The 13,522-nt window shown below is 42.3% G+C and overlaps 1 protein-coding gene across 6 annotated transcripts in view; it reads left to right on the top strand.

The window, feature by feature from the left end:
- RBMS3 (RNA binding motif single stranded interacting protein 3) overlaps positions 1–13,522 on the top strand; it is a 766,388-nt gene that overhangs the window by 52,610 nt on the left and 700,256 nt on the right. For 3 of the 6 annotated variants that reach the window (XM_050319175.1, XM_050319157.1, XM_050319185.1), the window contains exon 1: positions 6,231–6,896. The exons of 1 other annotated variant lie outside the window; for it this stretch is intronic. In XM_050319175.1, the coding sequence (XP_050175132.1) occupies positions 6,717–6,896 (180 nt within the window). In that variant the 5' untranslated portion in view covers positions 6,231–6,716. Of the gene's footprint in view, positions 1–5,993; positions 6,060–6,230; positions 6,897–7,515; positions 7,657–13,522 lie in introns of those variants that run through there. 2 more of the 6 variants (XM_050319165.1, XM_050319202.1) reach the window with 2 other exon arrangements.

The raw sequence follows: 13,522 nt of genomic DNA, 5'->3' as shown, positions 1-13,522 counted from the left end.
CTACCAAATGGATTACTCATCTATTTTCATCATCAAGAAAATTCTACAGACTTCAGTTTTGACAGTTTTAAACAAAACCCATCATCCCAGCAAAAAACTATATTTGCATATGTATATATGCAGTCTGCTATGAAAAACAAGATGCTATTAGCACATTGAGTCCTTATGCTTCTTTCTACCACAAGAGACAGAAGCAATGAAAAGAGACTAGGAGAGGGGAAAAAAAAAAAAAAGGCGAGAAAAAAGGAGTCAGTGGAGTTAAACACTAATTTTTTTGGGCATCCTCCATACCCCATAGCATGTTACAGCTCTCACAATGTTTCCCTAAGATTCCACTGGACATACAAGAAATAAAGGCAAATAAGAATGCTCCATAGCATTGCAAATCAGACAGGAGTGGGTGCTCCTAAGACTTGCACTAATTCCTACACCAGTCTTCTCTGAACTTCACACAGCAGGGCTGTGTAGGGGCTTCAGGTCAGCTGGTGAAGCAGAAATCCTGAAGGGTTAAACCTACACTTATTCTTGTTGTCTCTGTCTTTCCTTGTTAGTGGGACTCTGAACTTCATTGGACCAGTCCTTGCACACTAACTCCTGGCTGCTGCTGGAGATGTTGTATCCCCTGGATTAACATTCTCATGCCTTTGCCTGCTCCTAGAAGTTTAATTTTTGGCAATGAAGATTTAGCATCCATATGGACAAATTCTTTTTTTCCTTGTTTTAACATATTTCTCTTTTGTTTATTTGTTTTTAGCAAACTATTATGATGACAAATTACTTCCTTCCTCCCCCCCCTTCTTACGTTAAATGAAGTTAGTGGAGATTTTTCCTATCCAAAATACTGAAAACTAGATCAAACTTTCCAATGTGGCACAGATACAGGCTTACCACAGGAACTGAGAAGACTGCAGCATCACCCAGTGAAATACAGATGTTTTCAGATTGTGTGGAACAAATGCCTATGTGGCTGTGCTGCCCACCCATTTGCCTCAGAGCTGCGTTTCTTCCCTTTGAGGCTGCTGGGTTAGGCCTTCTGTCCCACCCAGAGATGTCTTCACTAGCTTCACTAGCCCAGACCACCTCTCAGAAAAGTCAGCAGAAATAGCTGCTTCTTTTTTCTCGTTCACATAACAATTTTGAGGAGAATAAAGCTTTTCATACACCTTAAAGAACAGACAATTATGTGCTCAGATCACCAGGCTGCTATTTAAAGTGAGTGGATGGCCATTGCTCTTGTTGCAGTATCTTGGGCAAGGAAGGATGAAGCTCCGGCTGTGGCCAGGGAATAGTTTTGTTTGTCAGTTGTGTAGAATATAAACTACAAGGAGCTATGTTCATGTTTAAAAGTCATTACATCTGTCAATTCTATTATCATGCCTTTCTAGAAAAGGAGATGTAGGACCTCAGGAGACCTCCCAAGCATTATAGAACTTTTTGTCCAAAAAAAGGAACAGAGATAAGTCTTTAGAAGGCTCAAGAAATATCACTCAAAGCTTGAGTTGTGCAGCCATTCTGTGGGGTTTCAGTACTGGTGAGCAAAAATGTTAGAATGCAGGGGAGAACTGATATCAAAATTGTGGGTGGAAAGCTAGAAGACAAGATGCTTTTGAAAATATAGCTTGTAATGTATCAATTTGCATGCTGGCCTGTGTAGACAATGGTAGAATTCAAATAGTATTTTCAGCTTTTACTCTCTAAGAATATACATAGCATGTCTTTATATTCCAATGCAACATCATTCTTTTAGGGTAGCATTTATTAAGCACATGATATTATAAACTTTCTGAGACAGAAAACACTTGCACAGATAGACCTCAAAAATTACAGGAATCCCCAGGTTACTGAATGTTTGCAGACCTGCAGTAAAGTGCCCTAGAGAACAGAAGAGATGGATGAATGGGAAAATGACTCATTGGATATTTGTATTAGCCACCTTGAAAGGTATAGTACAGAGGGAATTATCAATAAGCTCGGAGTCTTCATGAGACAGCAACTCTGTTTGCAACACTTAAGCGAGAAATGAAATAGCCTAGAATGTAATTTAACAGATAGAGTGTTGAGTGAGGCCCCAAGGAGCTTGTGTTGACAACAGGAAACCTTTTATTTGAGTTGTCTAAGGGTGGTAAAAGGTCAAAATTATTCAAATGTTGAATGCAGTGGGTAGATGAATCCTGAAGCAACATATTTGTGAGGCAGCAGAAACCAAAATGCTCCATCTCTCATACAGTGATAGCTGTGTTTTTATAAAGATTGCATAAATCTTGCTAATTTGTAATAGCCACTTTTGTACATTTTACATGAAACATCTTCAGTTTATCCAATTAATGTAAACATAAGTGTGCATGAGAAATACCTGAGATTATCTTTGAACATTGTTGTGTAAGTATACATCAATAAATTTTTTACTTAGTTTAGATTACTTAGTACTAAGTAAACTAAAAAAACCTTAACTACTCTTAGAAGTTAAGATAACTGAGTAGTCATCTTAACTACTCATAAGAAAAAGTGACAGATTCCTAAAAAAGAAGAGACCATGGAAAAGGCACAAATGTTCTGTTTAATCTGCCACTGAACTACTTTATGATCCCAGGCAACTCATTTAATTTGTGTATGTCTTCCTTCTAGCCTTATTAATTAGCATTACATAGAATCCCCCTACCGTGTTGGTTGCAGTGTATGTTTTACTATCATCTCGTCGTAACCAAGAATAAGAATATAAAAATGACAGTGAATTCTAGAAGAACAAATCTTTGACCCTTTCCATCAAATTGTTCCAATTCTTGCCCTGTAACTAAATTCATACTGTCATCACTCCCTAAGCTTTATTCCTTGAGCTATGAAGGATGTACTTGGTCATGAAAGGTTTTCCTTTTGCATTTTAGAATGCCAGTGTCTCTGGAATCTATTTAGTCACCTACACCTGTTTTACAGCACAACACACAACTGCAAAATATGCAAGAACATGGAGTATGTGCAAATTGTTTGTATGTATGAGTATTGATTTCAGCAGCAATATTTGAATGATGTTTCTCTTGAAAAATGAGCAATAGATATGGGCTCAGAAATTCTTAATACATGCTGTGTATGACACTAGACAGTCCATATTCAGTAATGTACTTTATTATTCTATATAGAAGCTAAATTGTACAAGCTGTTTCACCACAGTGTACATAAATGAAGGACCCATGCTAATCTTTTTCATTCTGTCAGCATATCTGAAAAGCATTCAAGACAATGTCGTTTTCTTAGTAATGCACCCTTTTTGGTGTGTATTGGCTTGCCCTCTAGTGATTCTCCCTGCTTTCTGCTTCTCAATGCATCATCTTCCCAGACAGTTCCCATGTGGTACAAGATTCTTGCTCACCATTCTTCCACCTCAGCTCCAGATATGATCCTGTGAACTTATGGTTTTAGTTCAATGTATGTACCAAGTAAGTTGAAGGTGCCAAAAGCTTTTCATTAGGCAATACTGATGAACTGTTCAGCTCTGTGGCTTATTACAATGTCATGATCTGTAGTCCCACTCTTCTCTCAGTGATTACCCGCAAAAAATTTCAGAGTTAAAGCTCACAGGCTTCTGCCTGGACCTGAGGAAACAGAGGAAACTGATAGTTTTCAGAACAACTGCTGAGGAGACTGAAAAGAGCTCTTGCGTATCTTGTCAGCCTGCTAGTTCAGATTCTGTTTTCCTGTCTCATTTGTTAGTGATTCTAGATTTGTAGTTACTGTTTGTATCTCAAAGGGTGTTTGGCCTGAGGACCATTATTTCTCTCACTGGAATTTGTGATGATTATTTAGAACTTTACCTTAACCTGAAAAAATTAGGGCTCTCTTGAAATCCATTGAATAACAGCAATCTGGTTTGTGCAGAGAACAACTGAGAGCACACTGTTATGATGAATTATTTTTAATAACTTTATTTGTGCAATAGAGTTTTAGCTTTCTTGCAGAACAAAAAGGAAAGATGGGGGAGAAAGAGAAAAGAAAGGGAAGTTTGAAATTCAGCAGCCAAATACAAAACTTAGTACTGACTTTCAAGTAGTCTAGGGCTTGCCCTTCTCTTTTTATGCATGATCATGTTCACTCAGACCAACTCAGAAACTTCCTTTGGTTTTGGAGGTTAAACTCTCTGAGATTAGAAGCAGAGCTTTCTGAGTCAAGGGCCCCCACCTTTGGAATTAGTTTTTGTTGGTTCTCTGCCAATGTCCAGCTCCAGTAATCTTCAGAGCACATGGCAAAATGTTTGTATTTGGGTTAGTTTTCTCTATTTTTAGATGGTTTGGTTCTGCTTTGAGTTTTACTTTACAGATCTGGAGATGGTAGATTGGAAATCATTATTTTCTAGCAGGATTACTTAGTATTACCCACTATGGGAAAGTTTATATGTAATTTATCAATTATTTTTATCAATGTGTGCTGCAGTGCCTGAATTTTTATTTTCACTTTTATTTTGTCATTTTTCAGCCTGTGATAGTGGAATTGCTTTGACCCAAACTGGAAAAGCTCTTGAGGACAGAACTTTGTTCCTTGTGTGCTTTGTTGTGTGTGGAAGAAGGGGGTGATTCTGCAGGTGGATAGACAGTGGGGTGGCTTATTGTCTATGAGGACTCATCACTTCGTTATGGGCAATTCTGCAGTCATGTCTACCTTGGTACATGTTCCTCAGCCATTGTGGCTGTTCAAACTTACCCTCAAAGTGGTCGTCTGTAGCTAATACTGTTTTTTGCTAGTGAGGCCAAAACTAAGAGTATCTAGAATGTTTGTCTTTCCACCCCAAAACGTAGACTTTCAATAAAGTGTATTACAACGATTACAAATGATTACAGATGGATGATTGTAAGTAGTCTAAAGTATTTAATTATAAACATTAACAAATATGTCTTAATTGTCTATTTACCTGGTTTTAAACATTGATGCTGGTAATTTCAATAGAAATTCCCTTTTTTTGCATCAATCTGAGTAGACAACAGGGCCCACAAATATTTGACATGCTTTGAGAATAATATGAAAGGATCTTTAGAGATGTGTATTTTAAAAATACAGCTTTGGTATATGACAAAGACTTTTTTTCTCTATTGTGAGATTAGCCCTTGCCCTTTGTCCAAATATATTGTAGCAATAAGTTCTGTTCAGGTTCCTGCAGTAATGATATTGTTGGGGGATAAGAAAACCCAAGGCAAGGAATAAAAGTGCACCATATAGTACCTGATAGTCACCTGCTTCCCCAAATACTCTGGGACAGGTTCTCTCTTGGTGTAAGACAGACCAGCTCCTGAGCATATGGCCTAATATCTCTGCAGAGTGGGTAGTTGCTGTTGGAGAGGTCAGTACATGCATCAGACAGATCAGGTATAGATCAGATATGTATCTTTGCACTGCAGGATCTTAGGAGATGATTCTAGTTAACTTTCAGAGCAGCTGCTCCTCAGGACAATGTGGTGTTATATTTAGAAGTGCAGACTGGTCACCTGATGGTGTCCTGATTTAAGAACGATCAGGTCTGTGCTCACCATTCATCTCTTTGAGATGAAAAGCGAAATAGCCAAAGAGTTGGCTTGGCTCTGGCACCACTAAAGAAATTCTCGTTTTGGTATAAACCACTCTTCGTCAGATTGCATTTTTCCCTACCATGTCTAACTTCAGTGTGAGAAGGAAGCTAACACCAAGAATAACAGTCGTGAGTGCACTGCGGTCACAAATGATTTAGCAGCTTACACAGATTTTTTTTTTCTTTTCTTTTTTCTTCTCCTATCTGTGTTGATAAAATCGGAGAGCCGGTGGCTAGTACTGATTTAGATTTCCAGCCTGGATTTGCTCTTGTTTTTTTCCTTACTCCAGTTCTCCTTGTGCAGTGCTGCGTGGCGCTGGCAGCCTGAGAGAGAGGGAGCTCCAGTCACACGCATAGATTCAGACCAAGGAGAGGAGATTAACATCAAGGAGCCCACATTTGCAATAGCGGGTGGTGCTGGGGGGATGGGGGGGAGAGGCGAGGGGAAAATAAAATAAAAGCAACAATCGGGTAAATGCTCGTCTCTTCTCGCCACCAGCACCTTGCACAGGTCTGAAATCGCTTGTTTTGCTTTGCTGTATTGCGCTTGCCTGGGCTGTGGAGAGGGGAGGGGGAGGGGAGGAAGGGGGAGGTTTAACTTTTACTTGACATTACCGGGTTATTGTCACTTCCCCCGTGTTAAACCCCGGTGGTTTCCCCGCGCCCCCACCGCCTCCCCGGGCTCGGCTCCCTCCACTTAACTTTGTTCAAAGGGCTGCAGCCAGGAGGGCTTGTCCGGGCCTGGGACACAGATAGCGTAAAGTAAATAACCACCACAATTAGGCTGGGGCCGGGAGTTGATCTTCGTGGCGAGAGATCTGCTTAGTTAGCGTTTGCTGTTTCGGGGCGATTGAAGGCCGCCGTGCCAAGGACAGCGCGCACACACACACACACACACTCACTCTTACACACGCACGCTGGATACAAAAGTCTGGAGGATATAGGGGAGAATTGCAGCCGCCGGATCGGTGCAGCAGCGGCGGCCAGAGCCATGCGTGTCACGGCCTCCTGAGGGGGGAAAAGGAAGGAAGGGAGGAAGGAGGAAAAAAAAAAAAAGAAAGAAAGAAGGAAAAAAAAAAGAAAAGAGGGAGAAAGGAAAGCAGAAGAAAGACGCGGGGTGGTGGAAAGTGTTTGCCTGCTTTTGTCTCGCAATACAGTGAACTGGAAGATGGAGATGGATGTTAAGGGAGTTTCTCCGTGCCCGGAGCCCATCCCCCCGGCGGCGGGGTCTGGCGGCTGCCCGCACCAGCGCCCGCACCACCGCGATGGGCAGCCCGCGGAGCCGGCCCCCGCCGCCGACAGCGGCCACCCGGAGCGGAGGCACGGCGGCGAGAAAGAGGACAAAAAGGTAGGTCCGCTCCGCCGCCGGCCGGCCGGCGCCGCGCCCGCCCGAGGGGCCGCTGCCCGGGGCCGCGCTCGGCGGGGCGGGCGGGGCCGGGGCCGCTCCCGGTCCCGCTCCCCGCCGGCCCCGGGCGCGGGCAGCCCCGCGCCGCCCTTTGTCAGCGCGGCGGCGGGAGGGGGGGCCGGCGGCCGGGGTTGTCTGAGGACACGGGGGCGGTGAGGCGGGCAGCGCGGGGCCGCCGCCGCCGGGCCCCGGGAGCCGGGCATTGTTCCGCCCGCCCGCCCGGCGGGAGCGGCTCGGGGGCCGCCGCCAAAGTTTAACCTCACTTCGAGGGGCCGCGGCCGGCGGGGCCGCCGCTTCCCCTCCCTTCGCCTCCCCTCGGCTCCCACCCGGCGGCGAGGGGCGAGTCACCTGGGGGAAGGAGCCCGGGCGCTGTGTCCCTCCAGCCCTGCTGTGTCATTGCGGACCGGGGGACGGCTGCTCGCTGCCGAGTGAGAACCTGCGGGTGACGGAGTTCAGCGAGAAATGGGTCAGATCGCACCCTTTGGTGCGGATGTGTCTGCTGCCGGGAGGATCGGAAAGTAGAGAGAATGGGATGGAAAAAGGTTGCCATTAAGATAATGTCAGCGGAGTGCATTGATCAGTGCTTTTGTCTGTGGGCACTGTCTTCATTTCCATTCATTTTTCTCGGCATGGGTTTGCTAAACTGAAGCCGATGAATTCTGCCGTGTCTGTAGGTCTGTAACAGGCAGAGGCTGATAAATGTGTAAGTTTCATCGTAATCCGGATCCGTGTGTGCTAGACTGTAAAACACATCCGTTTATATTTTAGTGAAATCCGAGTAATTCTCTGAATGCACAGATACCTCCAAACAGATTATAATTCTAAAGTAAATGTAAAAGAGAAATGCAGTGTAATGGATTTGAGCCGTGTATCTTCAACTAGTTTTACTATAGTTTGGTTTTGTTACAAATGTGTAAGAGAACAGTAATACAATGAAGGAATGTAAACCAGCAATGCAATAAATCAATGCAACAACTATGTCACACCACATATTTGCATGACTAGAGCTCCAATTATCTTGAGAAATACAAGGTATTTTTTTAAAATTCTATCTCTAACTGTAGACACCGAGTTTTCAGCATTTGCCTCCTACACTCTTAGGTTTGTTACCGTTTGGTAAAATCTGTCCTATTGTTTTAATTAAAAGAGAATATCGATGATGGATCATTTGAACAGGCCCTGTACATTTTAAGAGGGTGGATGGATACAAGGGTTTTGTTTATAAAATAGTAACTGATGTTTGCATATTGTGTTAGATGAAAACAGAATTTCCTCTCCTTTGAGTTTATGAATATTTAATTCTGTCGTGACTGCATGCTACTGTATGCAGCTGAATGATTCGTGTCTGCTTGATTGTTTCTAGGATCCCTTCCCTTGAATTGTGTTACTTACTGAAACTTGAAATTATTTTATTTCAAAATAATTAAAATGTAGAACCAAGGTTGCCATTTACATATGACTTCGCTGTGCCACTGCCTCCAGCATTTAAAAACCCTGCCATCAGCAGAAATCCATCCTCGATAGTTACTTTCTGATGTACCACACAGTCTGTCTAATGTTTTACCAATCATGGACATGAGGAAGGCAAACAAGGTGTGACTGAAGGTGAATGAACACCAGAGAAGGCCTGATTCTCTGTGGTGTGGCTAATTAACATGTTAAGATGACTCAGTATTGCACTGTTTTATTCTGTATTTGCCAGCATTTTCTGGACATGGAGACAAAAGTACTATCTTTTTGTGTGTGTGTGTGCGCTTGTGTGTGTCCTAGCTATAGCCATGCTAAAGTACTGTAATTTACTCCTCTTTTTTAAATCCACAATTAGCTTTTCCAAGCTTGCCATTGCCAAGGTTGTTGCAATGACTAGCTTGTATTTTTCGGAAGTGCTGTGATATTTCAAACCTCTCTAAATGTATGTATCTTTTCTGGATGCTGTCCCAGGACAACCAGTACTTCTTATTAGTGCAGAAGTATTTCAAATATCTGGTAAAATAGTGGCACCAGAAATATAAAAAGAAGGGGAAAACCCATTAAAAAACTCTTCAACCACAAAACTAGACTGAAGTATTGCTGAAAACATCATCTAAGAACTTTCTAAATTGAATGAAATAACAGTACTATTGTTTATTTGACCCTTAAACAAACATCAGAGGCACATTGATACATCCTGGAAGTGTGAGTGCTCTACATGCAAATCATACAGGACATTAGAACCTGATTGCCTGACAAGTGTATGGTTATGAGTAACTAAGTATTAAGATCTTACGACGTCTCATGATTTCACTGTCAGATTTGCTTTTTGGGATTGTGCTTCAATTATAAAAAAATCTTATATTTAATCATTGAGCTCCATTTCCAGTGGAGATAAAAAGAGTTTTACTTCCATCTAAATGGAGCTGGGTCATATTTATGTTCTAATAAAGGTGTTTTTGTCACTTCCTCCAAACAGAACATTGCTGAATTAACCAAAGCAAGTATTTTCCTAAGACTGTGGAATCTCAGTAGAAGCTACTACCATAGTAGTAATAATCTCAATTATATGGATGTTGGAGGGATTTTTTACCTGCTGTATGTTCATTTTTTAAAAAATAATCTTTGAACATCAATAACTTTAGAAACATATGTGTAATTTGAAATATATCCCACTGTCTTCAGCTGGGATGCTGACATGCTGAAATGTGTGCTTAAGTGCTTTGTTGGAGGAAAACCTAGGTTTCTTCTCATGTATCTTTCTGTGTTGAAACCGTCTCTGATGGATGTATGCAAGGAGAAATTATGAAGATTGACTTTTTAATTTATTAAGTACACAGTAAAGCATAGTTGCCATTTAGGTGGGAGAAAATTAAGCAGAAATAGTAGAGTACAAGATTTAGAAAACGGCTGTCTCTATATGGATACTATTTTTTCTCTTAAAGCAAAACACATCAGAAAATGTTTTTCAACACTCCTACAATGTTTTCTGTTATTTTAGTTAAAAGCATGTGGGTCTAACCCTATATACAGCAGCATGTTGATATTCTTCAGTATGGTAATGTGAGTGACTGGGGGAGAGAACAACGTGCAATCCTGGCTGTTCATTCCTGGCTGGAGGTGCAGCTGATGCCTGTGACAGGTTGTGTGGGTGGGTTGTCACACCATCTTACCACTCTGTGACTTGGTGCCAAGGGCCACAGGCCCCTAAACTTTACTGAGGATTCTTTCCAGCTTAGACTGTAGTGATTGCATCTTTGCAAGGATCACTGTAGGGAGCACTTTGGGAGTAGAAGGCAGCTCTGCGATTCCTTAGCAGACTGGTGACTGTGGGTGACGTTTGTCACAGCTGACATTATGACCAGAATTTTCCCAGGGGTGGTGCCCTGAGCTAGGACTTTCAAATCGTTGGCTACAGCCAGTCTGTTACAGTGTTTCCATTTTCCATTGTCCTAAGTTCTCCGAAGTTGGTTTGAGGTATGGATTTGGTAATGTAGTGTTGCATACTGAGGGGGACCTCTGTATCTCTGTGGGATGCACAAATCATTTAACACAAATGACTAACAAGCACACCCAGAGTTTTTACTTTATACCCACATTCCAGATATAAAGCCCTCTGAAATAGCTCCAAAGTGAAGAACTTTCTGTGTATTTACATGAAAATGAGCACATCGAGGTTACAGCAAAAGCAAACCTCTCTGGGCTGGGTACATTGTATTCTGGTTCAAAAGCAATTTGCCAGTGTTTGATACAAGAGTTCTGAAGTGTTTTGTGGGCTTACTTGTGTGTTATTTCCCAGAATGCTCACCTATGATAGCACTGTGTGAGAGTGGTTCCCAGGTGTGAGCTTCTAGAGGGGAAAAGCTGAGTGCTTTAGGGAAAGGCACTTGGTATTAGCTTGGGAATTCTGTTCTGCTGTACACGTGATCTGATCTAATCATCAGTCTCTGAAAGCCTCCTGCTAGTGTATGTATAAGTATACTGCTATCAACAATACGGTGGCTGTTCACTCATCCTCCACAAGAAGTAGGTCAGGAATAGTGGAAGACACTTCAGGGGCAGTTCTTTTTTAATACTTTCTCATATGTATTTAATTTTGTTTGATTTGGAAAGCCATATGTTACTGTGTGTTTGCATTTAGAGAGCAGAAGGCTTAAGAAATGCAGTTTATGCTTGTAGCAGACGGTGGGAAGTTTCTTTTAGGGGGTGGATCACTCCAGTCTCAGGTCAGATGTGCTTATCTTACCTTAGGCAGTTACACTGTGCTCAGATGAGTAGTTGTCAACCACTGCCTGTTTTCTGGAGATTTGAGTGGCTTTTTTTCAGATAATCTGGACTCCTCCCATTGAGCAACCTGAAGTTAAGAACCAAAAGCTGAAAGTGAAATCAGTAATGGATACAAGGAACCAATATGGGATGTGTGGGACAAAGAAAGCAGAGGTAGACAACATTACCACTTGCTGATGGTAGCAGCTTCTCCTGATTACAATATAAAAGGCAACACCTTGTATTAGCTGGAGTTTCCAAGTACAAAAGGCTTTGAGCCAGGTGTATCATGGGCTATGGTCCTGCCAAGATGTAATGCAGGCATAAATAGTCAAGGTCTGGTCGTTGTCTGCCTGGATGGACAAGTTCTTCACTACCCAGACATGGCAGAAAATTATACTTGAGGCTGTTGCTATTCTGGGACTTTGATGTCAGACAGAAATTTTAGTGTATCTTTGAAGTGAAGACAGAGGTGGAGAATAATGTATCTTTCTCTAAATCATTGCTAAGAAGATTTCAGAAATCATTCCCCAGACCAGCAACATCAACTCTGTCTTTTTCAGGTCCACTCTTAAGCACCTATTCTTCATTCTTAAGCTGTTCCTAACCATGCTGTGGGCCATCGTGATATTGGTATTGATCTGCATAGTTCAGTGTCTTCCTGAGGAAATGGTCTGAAAAAAAGCTATCACCCTGTTCTTCCAGAGTTCCCAGAGCCTGGTGGCGGTCTGGGTGGTGAGCCTGTCCCAAAGCCAAAGACCTAGGACATTCTGAGTCCCTCATATTGAGATGTGTGTCCTGCTCATTCCCAGGTCACAGCTCTGGGGCAGGCTCTAATTCATGGCACTGTGGGGAGACTCCCAGACACGTCTGCCTGGAATGGTTGCCCAGAGCCACAGTGCCTGGCAGTTGCCTCTGGAAGGGAGGTTTTAGTCCTTTGTATTGCTGATGCGGGCAGCAAAGCTATTAACTGTGCCATTAACCTGTTTCGATGAGCGAAGCCCAAGGGCCATCTGCTTTGAGGAGACTAAATAAAAAATTGAGATTAAAAAAAAATCAAAAAGAGGAAATTCACTGTGAACTGAAAGCCTTGCTTTGCAGGCAGGTCTACTTCTGCATTTCTATGCATTTCATGTACTCTGCCTCTCACTCCTCTCTTGCCTTCTAGTGAGAGGACGAATCCTTAGATGAACTGACAATTGTGCCTCTATTACAAAAACAAGCAGATTTGAAGAAGAGAGAGAGAGAGATACTGTTAGTACCTAAAGTGAAGGCAAGACTAACAAGCTGGTATTTTATTACACATCAGAGAGTCCGAAAGGAGAAAAGATATTGAAAGTCAGGCCCCACCATTTTCATATCTCCAAAATTACTTTTTGTCTCGTATTCTGCAAATTATTTTTACTGCCTGGCCAGCAGGTCAAGGGAGGTGATTCTCTCCCCCTCTGCTGTGCTGTTGTGAGAACTGCTGGGGACCCAGCATAACGAGGACATGGACTTGCTGGAGCAAGACCAGAGGATGCCAAAAAGATGATCGGGGGCTGGAGCACCTCTTCTATGGTGACACACTGAAAGAGTTGTGGTTGTTCAGCCTGGAGAGGAGAAAGCTCTGCAGACACCTTACAGCAGACTTTCAGTACATAAAGAGCACCTACGAGAGAGCTGAAGAGGGAGTTTTGACAAGGGCAAATGGAATGATAAGACAAAGGGAATAGCATTAAACTAAAAGTGAGTAAGTCTAGATAAGATACTAGGAAGAAATTCTTTATTTTGAGAGTGGTGAGGCACTGGAACAGGTTGCCCAGAGAAATTGTGGATGCCCCATTCCTGGAAGTGTTTAAGGCCAGCTTTGAGCAACATGGTATGGTGGAAAGTGCTCCTGCCCACGGCAAGGGGCTTGGAACTAGATGATCTTTAAGGTCTCTTTCAACACAAACCATTCTAAGATTTTATGATTCTATGATATGAGAAAAATCTTACCTTAAGTAGATGTCAACTGTAGGTAGACATTGTTATCATACTGAATCCAGAACACAGCACTGTACCAGCTACCAAGAAGAAAATTACCTGTATTCCAGATGAATCCAGTGCAGTATGGTAAATACACATATAATATGTATTTATTTGCAGGTAGTATACTGAGAATCTGGAATGTGGAGAATGAGGTCCAGCATGGGTTTTATATTAAAGCATAAAGTTGGAAAGTGAGCAATTGAATTCTGTGCTTTACCTGTGTCTGTACTAAAACAACATACGTGATGGTGCATGTGAATGATTCTTTAAAATTTTAGTAAATATAAGATTTCTTATAGACCAAAGAAGAATATGCTATT

The sequence above is a fragment of the Myiozetetes cayanensis genome, unplaced genomic scaffold (assembly GCF_022539395.1).
Source record: "Myiozetetes cayanensis isolate MyiCay16 unplaced genomic scaffold, myiCay2020 scf1, whole genome shotgun sequence".
NCBI lineage: Eukaryota > Metazoa > Chordata > Aves > Passeriformes > Tyrannidae > Myiozetetes > Myiozetetes cayanensis.
Note: the sequence above shows the minus strand (reverse complement) of the source record. Positions and strands in the feature narration are given on the sequence as shown.